The sequence below is a fragment of the Macaca thibetana genome, chromosome 2, assembly GCF_024542745.1.
Source record: "Macaca thibetana thibetana isolate TM-01 chromosome 2, ASM2454274v1, whole genome shotgun sequence".
Taxonomy (NCBI): Eukaryota; Metazoa; Chordata; class Mammalia; order Primates; family Cercopithecidae; genus Macaca; species Macaca thibetana.
Window position 1 is genome coordinate 83,756,201 of NC_065579.1, and position 24,553 is coordinate 83,780,753.

A 24,553-nucleotide genomic window follows, 5' to 3' on the forward strand; every position below is an offset into this window, starting at 1 on the left:
GAGCAGATGTTATTATTACATTGTACAGATGAAGAAACGGAAACTCAGAGAACTTGAACTACTTACTCCAAAATCTTCTGCTTATTAATGGCAGGGCCAAGACTAGGAACCAGGGCAATGGATTCTTTCTTCAGCTATCTTGCCAGCCTCTGTGCCACTCTATGATACGTGACTCTCTGTGTTTTCTGGCTTTATACCATCAGACTTTAACAATCGGATTTTTAAAGTAAAGATTCTAAAATGAAGGATATTAGACTTGCCCTTTGTGTTTTTCCTAGAGTCCGTTGATGCTTAGGAGAATCCGTACACTAAATTGAAATGCATGAAGCTAAACAAACCAACCAAAAAATAAACTCAGCATCGTGAGTTTACAAGGAAAATACAAAGTAAGATACTTGGCATTACTGTAATTTTGCCCTCTAAATTATCAGTAACTCAGAATTGTTTTTATATTACTTGATACAAATAGGGAATATTTAGGAATAAAATGCAGGGTGATTATGCTTTCACTCTAGTAACTTTTCTATTTAACTTAATGGAAGAAATTTCCCCCTTCCATGTACAATACTTATTGATGATAAATAGTTTGCAGACAAGATGGGATTGATTGGACTGCAACAGTGAATCTTTGTTTACTCCAATGCTGAGTTCAGATAGACAGCAAATTTGAATAGTCTCTCTCATCCCAAATAAATCTGGCTTCTTTTCATTCAATTATTTTTCATCGATCAATCTTTCCTGAGGGAAACACTAATGAGCCTATGTCAGCTGTGAGTGTAATTAAGGCAACTACAACTGCATAATGTGCTTTGTCCTTCAGATGTCTCAGAGTTTCATGCTTCAGAATCTGCAGGCTGAGCAGGTGGTCTCCTTTCTGCAACTCTAGAGGAGGTTTCTGTTCTTCTGACCAAATACAGAGTTCTAAGAAGGTACCCAGGGACGGTGTTACACCTAATACCAAGAGATAGGATATCATACTTTGTAAGTGTCCTCAGGGGTAAATGGGATCTGAATTACATTTAAGTTAAGTCACCACATTGATATGACCAAGAAAGCATTGACCAGATGGGGCTGGCTACCACAACAAGGCAGGAACACATATTACCCTCGTCCATTTTACTGTCTGTGAGTCTGAGACCAAAGTTAGTTGCTTAGATGTTGGTAGGATCACACTATCTATTAGTACCAGATAAGCTGGGTATCTTCTCTGTTAATCTGTTTTTCTTGTTCTTCCATTTTAATTTCATATTGGCCTATATTTTTCTCTTGAGGATCCATTTTCACAACAACCACTAGGACAGAACTGCAATCCAACTTGAATGCTTATGAGCTATTGGAGGCACAAGGGTGAGGTTATCATTTATCTCTTCTTCTTCATTAGAAAAAGATCACAGAAGTTCTAGTGTCCATTGCTTTCTGCTCAGGCTTCCCTTACAAGGTGAAAAAGAGACTCTCAAAAAGGTTGTAAGCTGAGTGTGTGTTGTCTCTTCCCAGGACCCTTCTCATGCCTGGTAGAGGTTCTCCTTGAGGAAGTTGTGACAGGAAAGGCAAGTGGTTTTCACAACCACCTTTTAGCTCTAGTTTTATTTACACTTGCTTTAAGGGGCATTTTTCTCCTGACAAAGCCATAGGGCTCAAGACGGAATTAAACAGTTAAGGAGTGTTGGTGGGGAAGTTTATTCCTGTGAGGGTTAAATAAATAAATGTTGACCATTTACGATACTTTCTAGTAGGCGGTTATTTTATATAATTAGAGCACTGAGACAAAACAGTTTCTTAATCCATTTCTGGCATGATCAGTAATGAGCAATGGTACAGAGCTATGTGAGGTGACAGAAAGAGCATGGGACTGGATGGCAGGATGGAGAGCTGGCCTCTAGGGCTCTCTCTGCACCTAACCAGGGAGTTGGGCAACTTCATTCAGCTTTCTGGATCTCAAAGTTCCTGTTTGCTAAATTGGGGATGAAGGGAGGTGGGGAGTGAAGTGGTGACGCCTAGCTAATTAAAATGACATAAATGATATACACTTTATAGAGCACTTTTACATATTTTAACTCAGAGAAACTCTAGGAGGTGGGAAGAGCAGAGGATCATTTTACAAACAATATCAGAAAACTTATTTGAAAATGAGAAAACTGAGCTCAGAGAGGTTCAAGATTACCAGGTTTCCATGTGGATTTAGCCAGACTGTAAACCTGGTTCTTTAAAGGTACCTTTGGTTGTAAATGGCTGCGGTTTTCTTGTTTTCTGGTCTTGTTATTACGTTAAATGCTTACGAATTCCAGTTTTTAGATCCCTGGGTAATGCCAGGTTGAAGAATGTTAAATTTATCAAAAATTACATATTTTTTTCCTCTTTTAAAACTGCGTTAGTTGTTTTCTCTGACCCAGTGATTCACAAAGTGTGGTCTGGAACCAGCAGCAGTAGCTGACTACTTAGAAATGCAAATTCTCAGGCGGCATGCATCTCAGACCTGCAGAATCAGAAACCCCGGGGGTGGGGCCCAGTAATCTATGTTATATCAAGCCCTCCTGGGGATGCTAAGGCAGCTAAAGCTTGAGAACTATTGCTCTGACCTGGATATACTTGTTCCCTCTGTAACTGGCTGAAATTTGACATTTCCCAACCTACTTGCACTAAGGGTTATGCAACTGCAACTTTGAGTCCTATAACCAAGTAAATCCACAACATGCTGTTAAACCCATTTTTACAATACATGAACCTGTAACTGCATCCATCATATAACCAAAATAGTCTATAAATTTATTAGTCTTTGTTACCTCCTTTAAGTCTACTTGGAATTTGAAAACATTTTTAAAAATTGTTATCTAGCTCCAGCTTATCATAAACCTTAAGTTGGCTGTAACTAAAAATAGTAATTTATAATAGAATGAATTGACTCAAAGTGGTTAATGGTTTTAATCCCTTAAGTCAAGGCACTTGACTATCTACTCCCACACCTGAAATCTCAGTAACTTCAGAAGGAAATTCATGTGTACATGAAACCTAAACAAGACCCTCCTTTCCTCCATTTAGGAAGGAACAGTTTCACAAATAATAAAAATGTGCCATAATAGATGTTTAAAATTTGTCTTTTAATATTTTTTTTACAAAGCCAAACATAGCATTTACTAATTAGTTATAATATTTTTATGGCAAATGTTTGGGTTTTGGAGGCATTAAGGTTTTAATCCAATACATTCCCTTTGATTACCTTCTATGCTTAAAGTTTGAAAACCTTGGAGACTTCTGGTGGAAAATAGGGACTCTGACCCCAGTGTGATACATTTCTATTTAAATGACTGTGTGTGTGTGTGTGTGTGTGTGTGTGTGTGTGTGTCATATGGCACCTTTTACCATAGGACATCGACACTCACTTAAGTGTTCTCTGAAATGTTTTTATACATATCCCAAATAAATTTTGTCAATACAATTTCACAAAGAGAGGAAAACAACATTGTCTTTAAAGAATAGAACCTTACACATTTCCAAAATACACTTTTTTTTTTCCATGTTGAAATAACACAGAAATCATCTTTTACCTCCTTGAGTGAAGGCAGCCAGGAAAAACAAAATCCACATACACGGTGCTGCTTCTGTTATTAATTTGCTTATATAAGCAAGACTGTGGGCTTTCCGTGGAAGTACAAGATTTGCAAATCATATGACTGATAAAATGGCATATAGCTTACACAGCATGTGTAGAGTGACAGCTTCTGAATGACGGATTTAAAGAAATTAGGAGACTTCTGCCCATTGCAGAACTCCAATTATTTTATTTATTCTCTTTAGATTTTCTTTTGGCACTGCTTACTGAAAAAGCTACCTGCAGTTATATGAAGATTGACTATAACATATTTCTACCATGTTTTTGAAAAGATATAGGAAGAATAAACTGAACATAAAGATTCCTCCATAATGCTATAGAGTTGTAATTTTATTATACATATAAAATACATATATATGTATAATGTCATCATATATGTATAACTCATATCTATGAGATGGAGCAATATTCAATTTCTGAAAAACAAATGTACATATACATACACACATGCTTAATTTGTTGACCTCTTAAACTTTGAGATAATTTCTTATAGCTTTATAAAGACTAATTACAGTGTTTCCCCAAATATTTTACTTTGAGATATCATCACTGTCGTTGTTTCAACCTAGGATTTGCTCACAACATCAACACCAAATAAATCTCTCAAAAAAAGAAGGCCTACTCTTTCTGCCAACAGCAAACACCAAAGCCAACTCATATTCATAATTACTCATCTTTTGAAACATGTTTTGACATGAATAACTCAGCAAAGCTGAGTCACTGCCAAATAGTACCAACTTGTGCAATGGCACTGGAAGAAATGTGATAACTACAGAGGCAAACAGTGACTCTGAGAAAATTGAATCCACCCTCATTTGATCCAGGTAATAAAAGTGCTATTTTCTGAAGAAGCAGGAAGGTTTTGTTCTCTTCTTTTTTCTCTCTTTTCTTTAAGATTCCTTAACAATTAGTAAAATGTGTTTAGTCACAACAATAGAAATTTTGTCAAAGGATCATGAGAAAAAAGAACATGGCTTCCTTTGGCTTTTCACCACAAGGATCTCAAAATATAACTTTGTAGTTTTCTGAACACCAAAACTCAGTTAAAACACAAAGATTTAGGCAAAAAAGAAGGAAAGAAAAGAAAAGCTTTGGGGTAGGAAGATAGCAAAGAAGAAGGAAAAAATAAGAATTTAACTTCTATATGATTAAGAAAGAAAATAACTAATTTTTCATTTTATTAGAGAAATGTATACATATATGTATTCTCATAATATACCCAGGTTTATTTTACTAGTTCATTTGCCAGGTGGGTCCAGTCCTTTGATCAGAATCCCAGTCTATGGGTGGGATCAGACATAGATTGCATGCCCTAAGTAATTAATCTGGCATAAAGTAACAGTTAATAGCCCAGTAGAGCACATGGGCTACAGCTCCACTCACCTTATTAACTTAACTGATAACATGGCACTCCACACATCCCCTACCCTGTTCTACACAGGAGCAGGAGGGCAATAACGAGAAAAACTCGGAAGCATTTTGAGTGAGTGCTGTAAAATCAATATATTCTGCACCTCGGTGGAGAGATGTTTCGGCAAGTTTTTCCAGAAGACCATCTCAGTTACCTCAGTTATTCCAAGCCTAACAAACAAGTCTCTAAGTCAATTATTTCTGGTTGATACCTTCTGATGGTCATTTTTCCTTTTTTCAGAAATATGTACAATAGCTCCCTGAATGCAATTGTTATGATGCAAAACAAACCGTATGATCAGGAAACTGAGCAAATTCAGATGCCTGTCTGTAAATTACTGACTGCTTTCTTTCTAATCTCTTAATCTATTCAGATCTCTTTGAATTATTTCTCTGTCTATAGCTTTTGCATCGCTCTCAGAGGCTGTGCCACTTATGCATTAAATAGATGTGCAGTTATCTTGTCTTATTGATAATTAACAGAGATGTTAAGGGCTAGTGCCAATTCAGTGGCATGGGCTGGAAACCTTCCATTACCTGGTATGTCATTGTTCATGCTCTATTAAGCAGTTTTCATTTCACCTTATAGGCCCATATAACATCCAAGCTAGAGGTTTCTCAAATTACAGGTGGTACTACAGATTTTATTAATAGCCTCTTCTTTTTGTTTTCAGAATCATCTTTATGTATATTGCAGACAATATGGAAAATTAAATTGGGCAATATATATGCCTTAAAGTTCTCAGTTTTTTTCTCTCTCTAAATTATAATTAATTGTTTCACAAGATAGACTAATGGCAGTGTTTCTCATTTTCAAGATGATATATTTTATTGTTATTATCTTTTTCCCAAGCAAATTATCATTGTTGTTTTGACTCATTTTATTAAGTGATCCCTTTAATTTTCCAAAAGTTCTCTTACTCTAGCTTTATTTCCATCATTCATACATATGCATGCTGGCATCAGGCAAAAGTCAGTGGATCAGAGGCATCGTATGGGGCGGCTTAGCTGCTCTCAAAATCTTGTTATGCAGGCTTTAGCCAGACAGGCTAACACAGCTGCCAGAGAAGGGCTGAACACTCAAAAGGCTTTAGTCATCAAAATATACAGTATAACAGTAGAAAATGTATGTAAGTATTCACTTACCTGCTTTTGATCAACAATTATTTCGAGGTCTTCATCGCTGCTTAGTTTTCCATATCCTTGTTCTTTACTTTTCTTGTGAAAGAATAATTTTAAATGATCATTTAGTTTCTATCCATTAACAATCTTAATTCCTACTTAATACTTTTAAAGATAAAAGTCTTAGCCTTGTTCACCAGTCATAATGCATCATTCTTTATACAAATCGCTCATGTACAACAGCAAATGTTTTTATAGTCAAACTGCTGTCTTATCATTATTCATCAACAATATCTGCTTAGCCTCCACTATCCAACTTATACTTTTAATCTTTTTCTCAATATTCTTATGCTTCTCTTTTTAGTCCTGTAGTATCAGAAAAGATTCTTTAACACTTTGAGATAAATAAGCAATTCTTTGAAGAATCCTAGCACATTTTTCTTAAAGATTGGAAATTAATTTAGTTTTATACTCAAGACTTCCAACTATTCAATGTTTTGTTTTAATGTCTTACATATTGTTTAAGAATAATAGAAGTATTATGCAACTCAGATAATGAATCTTCAGATTTTCAACATTTGCTTGCAAGTCAGATGAATACTAACATTGGAAAACCCAACTCAGAAATAATTGTAAAGAGATAAATAAAATAATTTACAAAATTAGGTATTTGAAAAGTTGGAGGACAGACTATTTTAAGAGTTCATTTAAATGCACTTTTTTGGCATTTTGTCATAATTTATTTTGACCCAAAGACCACTCTCCATCTATTTCCTCCATAGCAAAATCTACAAATTCTAAAGTTAGAAAAGGACATAGATAATGACAATCATTTTACACTTGTGCTACAGGGGAAAGATAATATGTCTGAGCCTTTTTTTCTCCCAACGCAACGGTTGATGAGAATACTAGAAATGTCATGTTGTGTCTTCACACCAGTAACAAATGAAAAATAAAAACCACTACATAGTCAGCTGTAGTTCAAGGTTATTTATTTATTTTAAAGATTCTTGCTTTAGTTATTAATCAACATCAACTTGAATTAAGGGAATTAAAAAGCTTATGTTTGCATCTACTGTGTCATATTAGGGTCCTCATCTCATTGGGGGATGAGATATATCCATCAGTGAACATGATATAAATCTTCACAATGTGAGCACAATTCTTAGTTTTTCCCCATAACATTCAAAAACCAGAATTACGCATTTTTTTTTCCACAAAAACATACCTCCAATTTTTGTGGGATTTTCTTTTTACTGTAATAAAGACATTTCTGAGTCTTCCAAGTATTAGGATGCATAAATAAAACCCAAATTCTCATTTATATATTAATGAACTTAGCCACTCAGAACAGAACAGATGGCCACAGCATTTCTCCCTATTTTATTCTTGTCCTCATTTGAGGTTCCATTTCAAGATTGATGGAAAACAAAAAGAACAGGGTTGGTTTCAGCAACTTCCTTCCTATCACTTTGCTTTTGTATTCTTTTTGTTCACTGGTTGCCATAAGATATTGTCTAGAGAGCCTCTAATGCAAAACACTTAGAAATGCCTTTCCAAATATTGATCTGTATACGTACCAAGTAGCTCATTTGCATGACCCGGTTTCTGGACAAAAGGACATTAAGTAGAGATGGAATGTGGGTTCTTCCATCCATTTCACTGTCAGACATCCCAGAATTCTTTGTGCCAGTGGCAGTGGCTTCCTTGCCAGAACTTGCTGACCAGAGAACCACAGATCTTGCCCAGCAACAGCATTAATAATGTACAACAATAATTGAAGTATTCCTGAATCATTGTCTTGACTTTGTAAACATTGTGAAATTTTTGGCTAGCACAAAAAAGTCACTGAAGTGAAAATTTCTTTTTCTAACTAATTTTTATCCATGCACTTCTATACTCTTTGACTGTTGTTCCCATTTAATGTTTTAAAAAATCCACCTATTTTAAATTATATAATTTTTTAATTTACTTCTCTGCATATGGACTCTTCAGCCTCCTCATCATAAAAGCTCTTGATTTCCCCTTTTTAATCTCCTATTCTAAACTTTCTTGACAATCACTGCTAACAGAATGTCAGCACTCACAGAACATCATTCGAAACTGCAATTTCTGCAAATACCAAATTCTGCCTCTCCAATCTCAACTCCTTATCTAATTTAGTAGTAAATTTTCCCTGGAAGAGGCTAGTTCAGGGAAGGAAATTATGTCCCCCAACTAATCTAAATAGAAGCTGGCATTTTCCAAGAGTGGGAGGAGGCATTTAGAGCTCTGGTTTTGTACTTAAACCTCTAGTCTCCAAACAGCACACAACAGTACACAAAGCCAAAGCCTTACAGTTTGACTCTAGAATTAAGCAATATTTTCTAGTTCACCCCATAACCCCGGGAGGATTAATCCTTTTCTAAGCCATAATGGTATTCACTCACTTACTGCTTATTTCTAGTGCGAGCATAATCCTCTTTCAAGCACTCAGCTTCCCACTTTGACTGCTTAGCTCAGCCAGCCCAGGCAGGGATCTTCAGCTCTCCTCCCTCCTCCCAGCCGGGAATCCCTGTCTTCTATCTATGCACTTTTGTCAAGCACAAAAAAGCAAGTCCACAGCTTCTGTGTGGTCTTTCACAGTAGCCAAAGGACTGAACTAGAAGGAAATAGAAAGCTAATCTCTCCACCGCCCAAGTGTGAGGGGGCAGGGCTTCTGTGGGAGGAGAAGCCACAGGGCAATCACTTCCTGTGCTCCTCCCACCTTCAGTGGCAAGACACTGGAGCTGAGGATTTCCACTGAGGCAGTAAGGTTAGGCCCCTGTCTACCCGGCCTTAGCATGCTGCCCATTTATGGCCGACTTTGTGCACCGTTGCCCTAGGTGTAGCCAAGGAGGGAGCATTAGTGCAGTGGAGCTAAAATGGTAAGGACCCAAGGCAGGAAAGGTAAGGAAAGAGGGAAAGGAAATAGTATTTCTTTGCTGACGGTGCCTCACCCCCATAAGAAGCTTTCAGCTCAGGATAACGTGTCCAATCTCTGAAACCCCAAACACAGTATCTCCCATCTTTCCACACCTTTCTGAATCCTTTCTGACCTGCAGGAGACGTATCTTTGTTAGTTCTTCGTTAATGCTGATAACTTTTTTGATACTTTGCATTATATGGGTTACTTTCTTAAGAACATTGAGCCTAACTGGTAATCTTTCCTCTCTACAGACTTCCACCATCTCTCCTTAACCCTACCTCCTGTTTCCTACCCCTTTGTTCTCTCCTCCACAAAGGTAAAACAGAAAGATGAGTTTGTTTACTTTAATTAAATAAACTTGCATTAAACTTGGAACATCTATAGAAAAATATAGGCCAGGTGTGGTGGCTTAAGCCTGTAATCCCAGCACTTTGGGAGGTTGAGGCAGGAGGATCACTTGAGGCCAGAAGTCCAAGACTAGCCTGTGCAACACAGCAAAACCTTGTCTCCATAAAAAATTAGTGGCCAGGTGTGGTGGCTCACACCTGTAATCCCAGCACTTTGGGAGGCTGAGGCAGGTGGATCACGAGGGTCAGGAGATCGAGACCACAGTGAAACCCCATCTCTACTAAAAATAAAAAATACAAAAAATTAGCCGGGCATGGTGGCGGGTGCCTGTAGTCCCAGCTACTCAGGAGGCTGAGGCAGGAAAATGGCGTGAACCCAGGAGGCAGAGCTTGCAGTGAGCCAAGATCACTTCACTGCACTCCAGCCTGGGTGACAGAGGGAGACTCCGTCTCAAAAAGAAAAAAAAAAAAATTAGCTGGACATGGTGACATGTGCCTGTAGACCCAGCTACTCAGGAGGCTGACGGGGAGGATCGCTTGGGTGCAGGTGTTTGAGGCTGAAGTAAGCTATGAATGCACTATTGCACTCCAGCCTGGGTGACAGAGTGAGACCCTGTCTCTAAAATAAAGAAAAATTAAAAAAAGAAAAACAATATAATGGCCACAGATGTGGAATGTATCATATAGGAACATTTTGCAAGTAAGTAACACAACCATGAAATCTGACAGGCTAGAGATCTGAAAAATGAAGTAACTCCTGTTCATTGCAGGATATTAATTTCTTAAAAGTAAGGGTTTTAATTGAAAAATACTAGTTGTGTATGAATTGAATTAAAAGGATTCTTCATACTCATTAGGAATGGAATATATAAAGAACATTTTGAAAGGGAAAAGGAACACTCGATTTAGCTAATTGTACAAATTAGCCCTAATTGCAATTTTTGCCTAACTACAGATGTCAAAATAAATATAAAGGTTTGCATGTAAATAATTCAAATTTTTAAAAATCAATGCTGCTATGAATGATACATAGTAGACATGAATTTATTAAAGCACATGTCACATACACAATATAAAATATAGCTACAAGAAGAAAAGACCTTCTTACTGTTTTCTTCATGGTTGTCAGGACTCAGTTCCTATCCTCTTTTTTGCCTGTCTTCAGTCTTTTCTCTACCACCTTCCTTCCCACAGCTGCAAAATTGCTCAGATTTTCCCTGTCCTAAAAGGTGATTTCCTCATATCTGCTTTTCCTTGAAGACTTTGATCTAATCTCTGTTTTGAGTGTCAATGAGAAGGAGAAGAGTTGAAAAAGAAGAAAATGTGCTGAAAAGATACTTGCTGAGTTTGTGGTGTCTTTGGAAAGTTCATCCCAGTGGAAAGATCCAGTCACCCATTTGGATGTAGGTGTCTGTATCTGAGAAGAGAGATAAGGGTAGTGCGTAAAGATCACTAGGGATGATTGAAATTGCAGGAGTGGATAAGCTCACCAAAGAAGAAAACACAGAGAAGGAAGAGATGAGGACTAAGGCAAAAGGAAAGAACTCAGTAAATGATGAGGAAGAGGAGTGGTCACGGTGCAGGTGGCGAATTGGTAGAACATAGTCAAAGGAAACAGAGTTCTGATAGTGTCGGATGCTGATGAGAGGTTAAATAAGGATATGAACTACAAAGTTTCAATGTATTTGGCATTTTGGAAGTCATTAATGACTTCAGGAACAGAAGTGGTGAAGATGGAAGCCACGTTAGAGTAAATTATTGAATACATTGGTGGTGAGGGTAGGAGGATAGTGAGAAAAGGCTTATCTTTCTTTAGGAAATCTTTCTTTTCTTTTTTTTTTTGGAGGGGGTGGTGTGTGGGGAAGGAGTCTTGCTCTGTCGCCCAGGCTGGAGTGCAGTGGCATGATCTCGGCTCACTGCAACTTCCGCCTCCTGGGTTCAAGCGATTCTCCTGCCTCAGCCTCCCTAGTAGCTGGGATTACAGGCATGTGACACCACGCCTGGCTAATGTTTTGTATTTTTAGTAGAGATGGGGTTTAGCCATGTTGGCCAGGATGGTCTCAAACTCCTGACATCAGATGATCCACCCACCTCAGCCTCCCAAAGTGCTGGGATTACAGGTGTGAACCACCACAGCCAGCCAGGAAATCTTGAATGGAAATGGAAAGCAGGAGTAAGAATGATAGCTAAAAGATAGAAAGTATGTGGAAAGAATACTGGGAAATGTATAACTGTTTCCTCCTTCCCTTATGTAAAGATATTGATCATGTTTATAATTCAAGAAGAAGGAACTAGGAGAAAAAAAAAGTGAAAATATAGATACCAGAGAATGAATGGGGATAATTCATGAAGCAAGAAAGTAACAGCAACTATCCTTTGGAAAGAAACTGGTTCTCTTTTAAAATTTATTAATACAATTGTGTGCTGTAAATTTGTAAGAAAAAATATTGAAGGATATATACCAAATACTAAAAGTCTTTTTCTCTTGGAGATGAGGCTGTGCATGATCTATGCTTTTCTCTTTACACTTGGGAGTGCTTTTTGAAATAAGAATGAATTTTTTTATAATTAAAAAAAGTAAACAAAATGTGATATCTTGAGAGATCCATAAAATTGCCACAGAAAATACTCATTTAAAGACTTCTTTGCAGTAAAAACGATGGGGCCAGGACTTTACCCTTCCTTTATGATGTTCCTGGGAATGAATTTTTACACGTAGAGATACATGTTGCAGTTTTTGCTTGTGCCCCTTGCGGTAAGCGTGGTAAATGGTGAACTGAATGCTTTGTTTATTGCAGTTAATATGCCCCTTTCCCTTATAATACTAAGCTTGACTCTCCCTTATAATACTAAGCTTCTCAGTTCTTTGACAATATTTTGGTTCCATGTCCTTTCTTCTTAAAAATATCCACAGTGCCAACACAGCCACAAACGCCTTGCTGTGGGAGCCAAAAAGGCAATGAAGAGAGAAAACAGGAAGTGAGGAAAAAGGATAAATTTTTCCCAAAAGGCCTGGAAGTAGAGCTTGAGAGTGTTCGCCTTTCAAGGACGTAAGCTCGAATATGACTTTTGAATAGAGAGTAATTGCCTTACCAATTAAAAGTGCAATTTTCAGATTTTTAATTTTTCTTAGGTATGGGTGAGATCAACTTTCTGAAGGGAAATTATTATTTTTACAGAGAATCATCTACAGAGGGGCTGGTTAAGTCTGGCATTTTTTAAAGAACAATTTTTGTCTTGTCTTTTTAAAAGACACGCATGGGCTTTTTTTCCCCTCTCTAACTGTGATCATGTTACGGTAAAAGAGAGTGGCCACAGAGTACCCTGTTTTAGTTTTGGGTCAAGCATGGGCAAACAAAACATATGGCAATCAGACTCAGTCCTGAATGTATGTTGTTGGGTGAGAAAAGAAATATAAGGACAAGTATGTTGCAGCATTTTAAACTGTGTTTTGCTATATGCATAAGCCCAGACATTTAGTAATTTTTTGGATTTTAAGGTTAAATCTAATTGGAAAATAGATATTCCAGTTACTAACTAGTTGGATAATAAGATGGCAGGAAATCACAATACTACAGCCTGGCAGTTCCCTCTTAATGCTGGTTTTTCTACCTTTAGGGTGGCTTTTGGTCTGTACATTAATAGCCTGAAGAGTTTATAAAGCATCTTGAAAATATTTTCCATTTTCCAAGATTTCAAAAAGTAAGAATGTTCCAACATAAATATCTATTAAGATTACACAATCTTACATCATTGTCCAGTGACATTTTCTTAAATATACAAATTCAACTTTAGGTATGTACATTTAATATATCTTTTCTAGTATTTTATCATGAAAGTTTCAAACACACTGCAAAGTTAAAATAATTTTTAGAGAGACCCTGTGTACTCAACTACCTAGATTCTACTAACTTTTATTATACTTGCTTTTCCCCCGAATTTTTCATCCACTTGATATATTTTTAAAGTATATACACTATCACATTTCTATGTATTCTTTCCTTCAAGTTTTATTTTATCTAATTTACTTTTAAAAACTCAGAAAAGCAAGACTATTGTTTCAAAAAGCTTCCAAGATCAGAGCACTAAAGTTTAGAAGTTGTTTTACTGGAAATCTTTGCCTTTATTTGGAAAGCAAATCAGTGAACTACATTCCCACCATTAAGTATTGTGTAGGTCCTATCACTAGGATCCGGAGGAACGATTTCTGATCAAAGGGTTGGGATTTTTATAGCTCTCAGTCAAAAGCTAGTGATCAAACAACTCAAATTTCTGGGATGAATCCATGGAATGATAGGCAATTCAAGATGATGTTAATTACCACGTCCTCAATTTTATGTCCTTTGATCATCAATGTCTCCTGCATTTATGAAAAACAGCAAACAACCTCACTATACTCTGGGCTATATAGTACGTATTCACCTCTGGTACCTGCAACAAAAGTGGCAAGTGACTTATCAGAGGGCTTACATTTGCTTTAAGGGACAGTACTGGGCTGGCATATTGAGATCAAGTAGGCAGAAAACAAAAATTCAACTTGAAATTTCAATTATGTCAGATTCAGCAATGTTCCACACTACTTGGAGGACAATAAGTAAATTCATTTTAATCCTCCTTCACCCTCGAAACCAAATTCAAATTGAAAAAAACAAACAAACAAAGATAATATTCTTTTAAACAGAAAATTGAGTCCAGTTTTTCTTTCAGCTGGCATGTTCTTGTCTCATTCCCTATACACTTGTCTCTAGAGCTATGAATGTCATCATAGGATGCAGTGACTAATATGTAAAAATTGTTTTCTGTGGGCGAAAGATAATGATGATTGAAAAATTATATATTTTAATATAATAATCTCTTGGCATTATGCAGTTTGGGTGCTGTTTCCAAAACAAGATGAAACTAGCAAGCACTCCTTTTTGGTGGTTTTAACCCTGTCATTCCCCACACAACAGGACTGGAATGGTTGTTGGTGTAAGATGGTACAGATTCTGAGAGAATTGACTTATTATCTTGGATCCCAGTGGCAAGGGAACACTTCTATCCTACAATAATCTCTCCCATCCCCAACAGGAAAAGGGTAAATTGTGTATTCTCTGCAGTCTGATAAAAATAACAAATAATCTATTTTAAGTGAAAATCTACCGCTTAATGTTCTGCTTCTGATCCCCGCTGACATTATTTTTTATTTTCGTATGCATTGACCCTATTAGATGGGGATGAAACCTTGTTACAGCAATCTCAAACACAGGTGTACTTATCATTGGCTTTTCCAGCGACTCCTCTTCCTTCTCACTGGCAGCCAGCACACCTGGCATCCCACACCTGCCATTGACTTCCTTTTAACAACTGATCTGGACGTCATGATTTTATGACCTTGCAAACTAAAATGTGATCTCTTTAATAAAGAAGAAAGAAAAAACCCAGCTGCTTCTATAGGCATTCTGTATCCTAACTATATTTTCCCTCAATGTTCATACCTTCTCTAGACCAGCATATTTTTTTGGACACTCTGACACATGCTTGAGGAAAATTTGCCTATGAAATTTTGTTTCTGACAAGAATCAATCCAACATTTGTGCTTCAGCCATAAAATTCATGCAGAAAGTTATTTATTTTTAAGCTATAGGTATGTGACTGAATGACTTATAATCAGCATTTCTATTATGGCTCAAATGACTTTTGAGGGTTATTATTATTATTTTTTAGATTTTATACGGATCTATACACAGTCATGACAGCTTAGGATAAATCTTTCCTGTTCCTCAGAGTGCAAACACTTCCTGGAGGTATAACTCATTCCTCTCACCCCTAGATTCTCTTCCATGGCCTTGATAACTGCAGGCATCCTAAGTTAACATCACAGTTCTTGTCATTTCTCGATCAGTTTCCTTATGGCTTCTTTTGCTCACCCTTTTTCTCCAATGGCTTATCTATTCACTATAACAACATTACAGATAAGACGTGACAATTTCTAGAGGGTAGGCATGCCTGAGGCTCCTATCCATATTCTTCATGAATAAAGAATTCTATACTCTTCTAAGCTACAAGATATGTAGGAACAAGAAAGATCTGGGGCCACAGACAGGTGGTTCATCCACTGGAAATGTGACAATCAGTTAAGAAATTAAAACAGCAGAGTTGGCCGGGAGCGGTGGGTCATACCTGTAATCCCAGCACTTTGGGAGGCCAAGGTGGGCAGATTGCCCGAGGTAAGGAGTTTGAGACCAGCCTGGCCAACATGGTGAAACCCTGTCTCTACTAAAAATACAAAAATTAGCCAGGCCTAGTGGTGGGCACCTGTAATCGCAGCTACTCAGGAGACTGAGGCAGGATAACTGCTTGAACCCCAGAGGTGGAGGTTGCAGTGAGCCAAGAGCGCACCACTGTACTCTAGCCTCGGCAACAGAGTGAGACTCTTTCTAAAAAAATTAAAACAGCAGAGTCTCAAGGATGTACAGCCACATCCAAATCATATTCACCACTTTATCACAAACACCAACTAATGCCTTGCTTGATATAAAAAATATTACTGCTGATGAGGAGGATGGGGTGGCTGGGACAGAGTTGCCCAGGGTTGTGGGGGTTGATGCCAGATGAGGCTGGAGAGGAAGGCCAAGTCTTGAAAATCACATGAAGGTGTTTGTTCTTTATGTTAAGAGCAACGTAGAGCCATTGCGGGGTTTTAAGCAAGAGAGTGACATTATCAGATATGGGCTGTAAGAAGCCCACTCTGGCTAAGGGGTGAGGAATGGATTGGAGGAAGGACGGCTGTAGTCAAGGAGAGAAGTTGAGAGCCATTGAAATGGTCAGTGCATGACAGCCTGGAGCCTGTTTAGACACTGGTTGACAGAGATAGCTGATCACACACCAATTTTATAATGACATGCTTCATTCATCAGTTGGTATATTATGAGATTACTTTTTCAACACCAGCTTCTCTAGGTGACAAAAGCATCTATATTTTTCTGTAGTCAAGAATTAAATTAGCAGAGTATGAGCCTACAACAGACACATCCTAGACACTTAACTTAGTAATATGAAAAATAATTTTTAAAAATATTCAATGAAACAATGAGAGAAAGAGAGAAAAAAAACCTTTGGCTAACAGGAAAAAATATTGTGCTTAGTGAAGGATACATATTTTTCCATTCTGTAAGCAGTATCTAAACTATTCTTGTTGTTTCTTGCTATTTGAAAAAAAAAAACCAAAAAACAAAAAACAAAGGGAGTCTGTTTAAAAAGATACAATGTGAAATTGTTCAGTGCCTAAAGCGTCTAACAGGATTTATTGTGTTTTTTTAGACAGCAACAACGGGAACTGTTTGTGCAAATCTAAGAACTAACTGCCCAGGGAATATAAAATATTGAAAAGAAATATATTTACTTAAATGTATTTGAGGATATCATCAAACCTAATGTGTTTGTAAAAGAATTGAGATGACATATTTAAAGTGTGTTTAAAAAACTAGTTGATTCCCTTGCATTTCACTTGTTTTTAATGTATCAGAGGATAAAACCTTATAATGGGGAAAGATTGGCAAGGTAAGGTAGAGTAAGGAATACTTGATCATGTTTATCCTCTTACTCAAATTTTGTAATCCTCTTACTCAGTGTTATCCTCTTACTCAAAATTTGATTCTTGCTTCTTAGTGAGACACTTTTGTTCTTGATATTTAAAAATAATGTGTTACATGCAAAATATTGAAGTATATTCAGTTACATGTAAGCACACCTCAGAGTTACAGAATTGACTTATGTCTACAAGATCACAGTATCCCAGTGAATATAGATGACTACTGACCACCTTCTTCCATCTGCACTTTTAATCTTTGCATCTTTCTTATCTTTCTTTTATAGAAATCAAATCCCAAATCCTAGGTGCTTCAATTAGGGAAGTTGCCACAAAATTTTAGAGAGACAATGGGAAAGATTTCTTGAACAATGCAGACCAGAAAAATTTCAGTGATGAGGAGCATGAAGCTAGTATTAACTTGAGAGCACTGTAAGGGTTCCTTTGATGACTCTTCTTGCAATCTCTGATTAATATCCCACAGTGAAAAATGTATTGATAATATACTGAGAGACAGAAGAATGAATGACACTTAAGGATTAGAAGTGCATCTTTAGAAGTAGATACAGGGTTTAACAAAAAGTCTTTTACAAACTGCATTTTTATAAAATTGTCCTGGGTAGGTGAGTGTGGGGATTTTAAGGAGAGATGAAGCAAGGCTTTAGTAAGGAACAGCTACATTGCTGTGGATGGTACCATGTCCCAAATGGCCTTTTTAAATAATCAAAGTATCATTTTTCTTTTTATAAAAAACACTAAAAATCTTAATCACGTATACAAGTGTACCTATCACATTGTAGGTATTTAGTAAATTTTTTTGAATAAAAGCATTTGCTTTATAACAAAAAGGAAAATATTTTCACTACTCTTAATCCCCCTTACTGTTTCTTGCTGATGCTATTACAAAAAGTTGTATAACTACTTTCAATCTATATTTATACATAGATACATGTATGCATGCATAAATATACATATTTATATGTAAATATTCTAATGTGTACATATGGATTTAATGACATGAACATGACTATAGTATAAATACTACTTTTTAATAAAAATATATTGTGACTACCTTTTCACGTTAATACACATATTCATATCCACCTTACACATCCAAATCTACTTTAAATGAACAATTTTTATTAAGAAAATTCAGGAAATCCTAGAAACCATCAGAATAAAGAATCTACTTAACACTTAAGAGACAATAGCACCTAAGTATTGTCTGCAGAACCCTGATGGTTCTTCAGAAACTTTGAAGGGAACTGTGAAGTGAAAACTATTTTCTTAATAGTACTAAGAAAGTATTTGTCATTTTCATTGTGTTGAAATTTGCACTGGTGGTATAAAAGCAATCTTGTTAGCACCTTGGCATGAATCAAGAGGGTGGCACCAAATGATACTAGCTGGGAAATAAATTAGCCACTTAAAAAAAAAACCCACCATTTTTACTTAAAAGTATGACAAGCTACAATTACTCAAACTTGGGACCCTGGCTTTTATTTTTCCTGAAAATGAATGAAAACAGTCATTAATTTCAAAGAAAAAAAATCAATAGTGTTTGTTGCCAAAATTAAATATATGAATGAAAATTAGAGGTTTAGAAACTTGAATCAGCCACTGTGAGCTCAATAGCTTCTCAATAAAGATGTTTCTGATGAGATCAGTAGTGACATTCATGAAGTGTTTTTTGATATCGTATAATGAAGTATGGCAACATTGGAAGATATGAACCAATGAACCAATACCTCAGTGAACCAATATTTTTCAAATGACCAACACTAGAATGTTACCAAAATCATACATGAGTTAAAGATCCATTCAAAGTGTAAGAGAGACCAATAGATGTTAACATAAAAAGTACTAGATTTATTAATATGGCTTCAGATTTCACAGTGCTACTAAACCTCAAGAAATTACATTTCTGAAGTTTTGGTGTAGTATGAAAGAATATCCACAGTTATTTAAAAAGGCTTTTAAAATATTATTTCTTTTCTCAACTACATATTTGTGTAAATTTTTTTTATTTCTATATTTCAATGGGAAAAGCTACTGCAAAAGATTAAATGCAGAAGCAGATATGATAGTCTAATTTTCTTCTATTAAGAATTTTATTAAAGAGATTTGCAAAAATATAAAACAATGTCATACATCTCACTGAAATTTTTTTTTTTGGAAATGAAGTTTTTAAAAAAATTGTGTGTGTGTATGTACATGTATAGAGTTTGTTACTGCTATTTTTCAATGATTGTATAAGTAAATAGTTAAAACTTTTCTTAATTTTTTTATAATCCAGTAAGCACGAACAGATATAATCCACATAAACAAAAGATCTTTGGGGTATTCAATCATTTTCAGAAGGATATAGAGGCATGGAGACAAATGTTTGAACCACTGCTATTCTAGAAATAATGTAAACTTTTTCTGAGTTGGTAGAACAATTTGCCTTTGGAAAATTAATTTTTCTTTTACCTTTCTCTAATAATTATAAAGTCAATTTGTCTTTTTTAGATTCTCATGGAAAATTCCATAATAGACTATGCTAAAAATTATCTCATTAGCCTTATGATAAATAGCTCTCTATGTTGCTTAGTATATATCTGAATTAATATTAATGATAATAGCTTACAAATACTTATATTTGAGTTATATCCTTTAATTTTCACAGGCGATTCCAGGAATGTAGGTTATTTTTCTCCCCATTTATACTGAGGAAATGAATTTTAAGAGAGGAAAAGTGCTTTGTCTATCTATAAAGTGCTTGAGCACAAAATCAAATGCAGGTCTGCTAACCTTGTGTTCCTGTGCTCTTTTTTTTTATCTTTGGATGGAAAAAATAGCTTTTTGGTTATTATCAATGTAGACTTATGCACTCCTGCTCTTGTACAATTAAAGCAAGGGCTGAGTATTGAGACACCTTTTGGGTTTGGGCACAGCTCCTGACTTTTCTCCTAGCCCATTTCCTCTTATAAGGATTACAGGAAATAATATATTCCAAGGCCTCTAGAATAGTGCTTAATATATAATAATGTCTGTTATCATTATTTTTCATGATTAGCATAACAGCATAACTCTGTACATGGCCAGTGTAGCTTTGGCTTCATCCAATTCAAGCACGAAAGGTCATCTCAGTCACTAAGACAGAAATAGAAGAATGGTATATGCAAAAGCTTCAGAGCAATTCCAGGTCTGAACAATAACCAAAATGCAGCCTTTTCCAGGCTGGAAGCCAAAGCTCATTCTATATATGCTGTTGATCTACACCCCAGCTCTGTGTTCAAATGTAGAGGTGACCAGATAGGTCAAAAGGTCACTCTTCTGCTTGCCAGGACTGGTTCAAACTAGCTTTGAGTAACTGCTGGATACCACCACCTTTAATCACTTCTTCCCTGTCCTGATCTGAGGCTGCTGGAGCCGTATAAAAACTCTTGAGAATCCAGGCAAAGCCAGCCCACCTTAGCTTAAAACCCCCTTTTCCACTTATTTTCCTGGTTTGGATCCTGTTGGCTTCACACCTGAAGCCTCTCTCCACCCAGTACCTTCAGAATAATATGCCATTTGAATGGTCCAGATGGATCTTGATTAATACCTCTCTGGGGGCCTTTCTGCTTCCCCTCAGTCCCATTTTGGTTGCACATGAGGAAACTGCTTCTGACCCAGTCTTCCAGTCCACTCTTGTGGAGGCAGCACTAGGGCTAAGGAGGTTCACAGAGTGAAAGCAGTGAGTTAGGCTTCCTGGTGGCCCATGCAGAGCCCTTCAACTGCTTAGCATTAAGGGGCTGTGCTGGTAAGATTTGGCTGGATGTGGATGTTTCTGCAGGACGTAGTTGGCTAGCGGAGGAATATTAACGGTATTGATCTGGCTCTCTTTGCACATTGATCCCAACATAGTGTATGTACATATTGATACCTAATAAGATAATAATGATAATAATAACTAACTTTGATAGGAACAATGTCATGTGATTTTTTTTTTTTTTTTTTTTTTTTTTTTTTGAGACGGAGTCTCATTCTGTCGCCCAGGCTGGAGTGCAGTGGCCAGATCTCAGCTCACTGCAAGCTCCGCCTCCTGGGTTTACGCCATTCTCCTGCTTCAGTCTCCCGAGTAGCTGGGACTACAGGCTCCCGCCAACTCGCCCGGCTAGTTTTTCGTATTTTTTTTTTAAGTAGAGACGGGGTTTCACCGTGTTAGCCAGGATGGCCTCGATCTCCTGACCTCGTGATCCGCCCGTCTCGGCCTCCCAAAGTGCTGGGATTACAGGCTTGAGCCACCGCGCCCGGCCGAATTTTTTTTTTTTTTAAATATATATACAACTTTATGTTTATGCAATAATAATAAAATGAGAATGATTCACTAAACATTGTGATTTGTTATAGTAAATTTACCTTGGGGAGGATGTTTTGCTATGTGCTAGAATTAAAAATTTGCATATTTTATCACATTTAACTCTCAGAATAATTCCTTGAGTTTGTTTGCATTTTCCTTGGTTTCCAAATGAAGAAATGGAAAGTCCTAAACATTTAGTAATTTTTTTTCAGGATCATATCAAAGGTCACACAACCTATAAATGGCAGAGCAAAATTAGAACTTAAGATTTTCTGATACTAAAGGTTAGATTCTTTTCAGTTCAGTCTCCTGCCCCCAGCATATTTCCATTTCATTGAAAGGTAGATAACATAATGCAAAAATACATATTTGATTAAATAAAAAAGAAAAAATATCAAAAGGTCAACAGCTCTTTATTACTTTTTTAGACAAACTTTCAACTCAAGAACTTGAGACATATAATGGAATAAGTAAGAGTTCAGTCTCTGAGGTCATGTTGCTTGGTTCAAAGCCAGCTCCGATATGTACTAGTTGTATGGTTTTGAGCAAATTGTTTACCTCTCTGTGCCTAAGTTTCCTCATTTGGGAATAATTACAAAACCCAGCTCCTTGAGTTGTTAAGAAAAAAAATTAACTAATACATGTAAACTGCTTAGAACAGTGCTTGACATATTTAATAGCACTCATTAAATATTATTAGCTGATATATTTTCCTCCCTCCCTCCCTTCATTTCCCTCCCTCCCTCCCTTTCTCCCTCCCTTCCTCCTTTCTTCCTCATTTCCTTCCTTCCTCCTTCCTTCCTCCCTTCCTCCTTCCCTCCCACCCTCTCTCCCTCTCCCCATTTAACAGGTTGAATTAACAATGTGTAAACACTAAACAATCTTTCTAGCAAGTTAGAAAAACTCACCAAAGATGGCTCAGAAAATCAATATTGAAGTTTTGGAGGTGCTGGGATTTAAAAATAGAACCTGGTGAGAAGCAATCTTTCTGTGTCAACTCTTAGAATTCTTTATTGAGAAAACCGAGAAGAGCTTTATTTTAAGCAGACTCTGAATGGCTTAGCTGCAGTTCATGGATACATCAGAACATTCCCTTGATGGTTCACTTTCTTGTGAACTTAAAATCAAGCAACATGAAGAGTTCTAGTTCTGGTCTGACCAATCCTCCTACCCCCAACCTTACAAAAAGCCAACTGAACCAAACTCAGGTGCTGCTTAGTAACTGGAGCAGAACCCCAGCAGTGAACCTTCACTGCCAACCCTTTTGAAGTCCACCTCTTTGTTGAATCTTCTTTTAACACAGACTGGATTTTTTATAGTATGTTTCAGGGATGATGCAAAATATTAAGGATACAGAAAAAGAATGACTGCAGATGGTGGATTTGGAAAGTGGGTAGAGAAGAACTTTGGTCTGTGTCAAATCTGGGTTCTAGCCTTGTTTTGATCCCTTTTTTCTTATAGGGCTTGCCATTTCAACTCTTTTGAGCTCAGTTTTCCCCATATTCAAAGGCTTGTACCTTTGAGGTACCTGAAGACCAGATGATCTTTCATTGTTAATCCTATGATTTCATTTTTTAGCAATTGGGAAGTCAGTTCATTAGTAATTTTATAGTGATTAAGAAAGAGGGCTGGGCATGGTGGCTCATGCCTGTAATCCCAGCACTTTAGGAGACCTAGACGGGTGGATCACCTGAGGTCAGGAGTTTGTGACCAGCCTGGCCAACATGATAAAACCCCATCTCTACTAAAAATACAAAAAAATTAGCTGGGCATGGTCATAGGTGCCTGTAAGCCCAGTTACTCGGGAGGCTGAGGCAGGAGAATAGCTTGAACCCTGGGAGGCAGAGGTTGCAGTGAACCAAGATCACGCCACTGCACTCCAGCCTGGGCGACACAGTGAAACTTCTCCTCAAATAAATAAATAAATAAATAAATAAATAAATAAATAAATTCATAAAATTGAAAAAAAAAAAGAAAGAAAGAGGTCCATTATTAATCAAAGCAAGAAACTAACCCTGATAAAAATATACCATTAACTCAAATAGTCAGGAGGATTTAGTGTCTTCTACCAGTTGTTATGTACACTTCCCCCACATCTGTTAAACTTAATATTTCATAACAACCAACTGAAATGGCAGCAACAAACCCAAGTCTCCATTCTAATGTAACAAATAAAAGTAGTTGAAATTGGATGTGTAAATATGTTTCTCAAGAAGGAACTTGCTGGTGCTCAGTTGTCTGTAAGTGTGTATGTAAACACCTGCTTTAGAAAAACTAAGCAGACAACAAGATGCAGAATTCCCTGAAGATACATTTGTGGAGACACTAATGTAGTTAGGAGCTAAATCATAGGTAACAACCCTGAAAGAAGGTAGCAGCACAAAGAATGGAATTGCCAGGTTTTGGCAAGTTGGTGATCGTAAAGAAATAAACTTGGATATATAGTCAAGTGATAGTTTTGGAGATTATTTTCTGAAAAATCAGTAAAATGCCATTATCAAGATAAAACTTCAAAATGCAAGTATACATATTGTCTCACAAACAATGGGGGATGGACTTGGAATGCTGATTCTAGCGTTGGTCTTGGAATTGACTGATGTCATTAGCAATATCTTGCATAGGACTTCAAGGAAACAGAAATCAGTGGGAGGGATAATTCTGAGGCCATGGAACAGAGCTAAGTTGTCTGGTTCTACCCACTATAGGCAGACAGCAACCAAGGTCTGGCATCTTATATGTATTCTTCAGCATATCTAGTAAAATTTAGACGCTTCATAGAATTAAGACATATCACCATGATCTAGGAGAGCATGATAATAGTTTAAAATGAGACTGTCTCTACTAATCATTGACTGTTTTGAACAGAGTTCCTATATTTAGGTATAACTTTTTCAGAAATGCTGATCATGCTTAGTTTATGTATTCAACCTTCTACTTAAAAACCTCTCATGACATATTTAATAGGGGATTTCCTCTTATTTTTAGTAGAAAAATAAAAACAGAAATGTCAGATAACTAGCATATGAAATTTATCCATTTATAAATTATATTCGTACCATACTAGCTATGTTATGAGATGCCTAAAAGTATTATTTTCCTTAATGACATACTTGACATATTTATATCTAGTATTTGTAATGATATAAAGCAATATTTATTTCCCATAAACTTTGCCTTATGCACTTAGAGTATCAAAATGATTGATTGAGAATAGTGGCTTATC

General features: G+C 36.6%; 1 protein-coding gene across 11 annotated transcripts in view; it reads right to left on the reverse strand.

Annotated features, from left to right (window-relative positions):
- PEX5L (peroxisomal biogenesis factor 5 like) overlaps positions 1–24,553 on the reverse strand; it is a 244,140-nt gene that overhangs the window by 178,094 nt on the left and 41,493 nt on the right. For 3 of the 11 annotated variants that reach the window (XM_050780125.1, XM_050780120.1, XM_050780119.1), the window contains exon 2: positions 6,164–6,235. The exons of 3 other annotated variants lie outside the window; for them this stretch is intronic. In XM_050780125.1, coding sequence (XP_050636082.1) covers positions 6,164–6,235 — 72 coding nt within the window. Of the gene's footprint in view, positions 1–6,163; positions 6,236–7,719; positions 9,626–24,553 lie in introns of those variants that run through there. 5 more of the 11 variants (XM_050780122.1, XM_050780118.1, XM_050780126.1 and 2 more) reach the window with 5 other exon arrangements.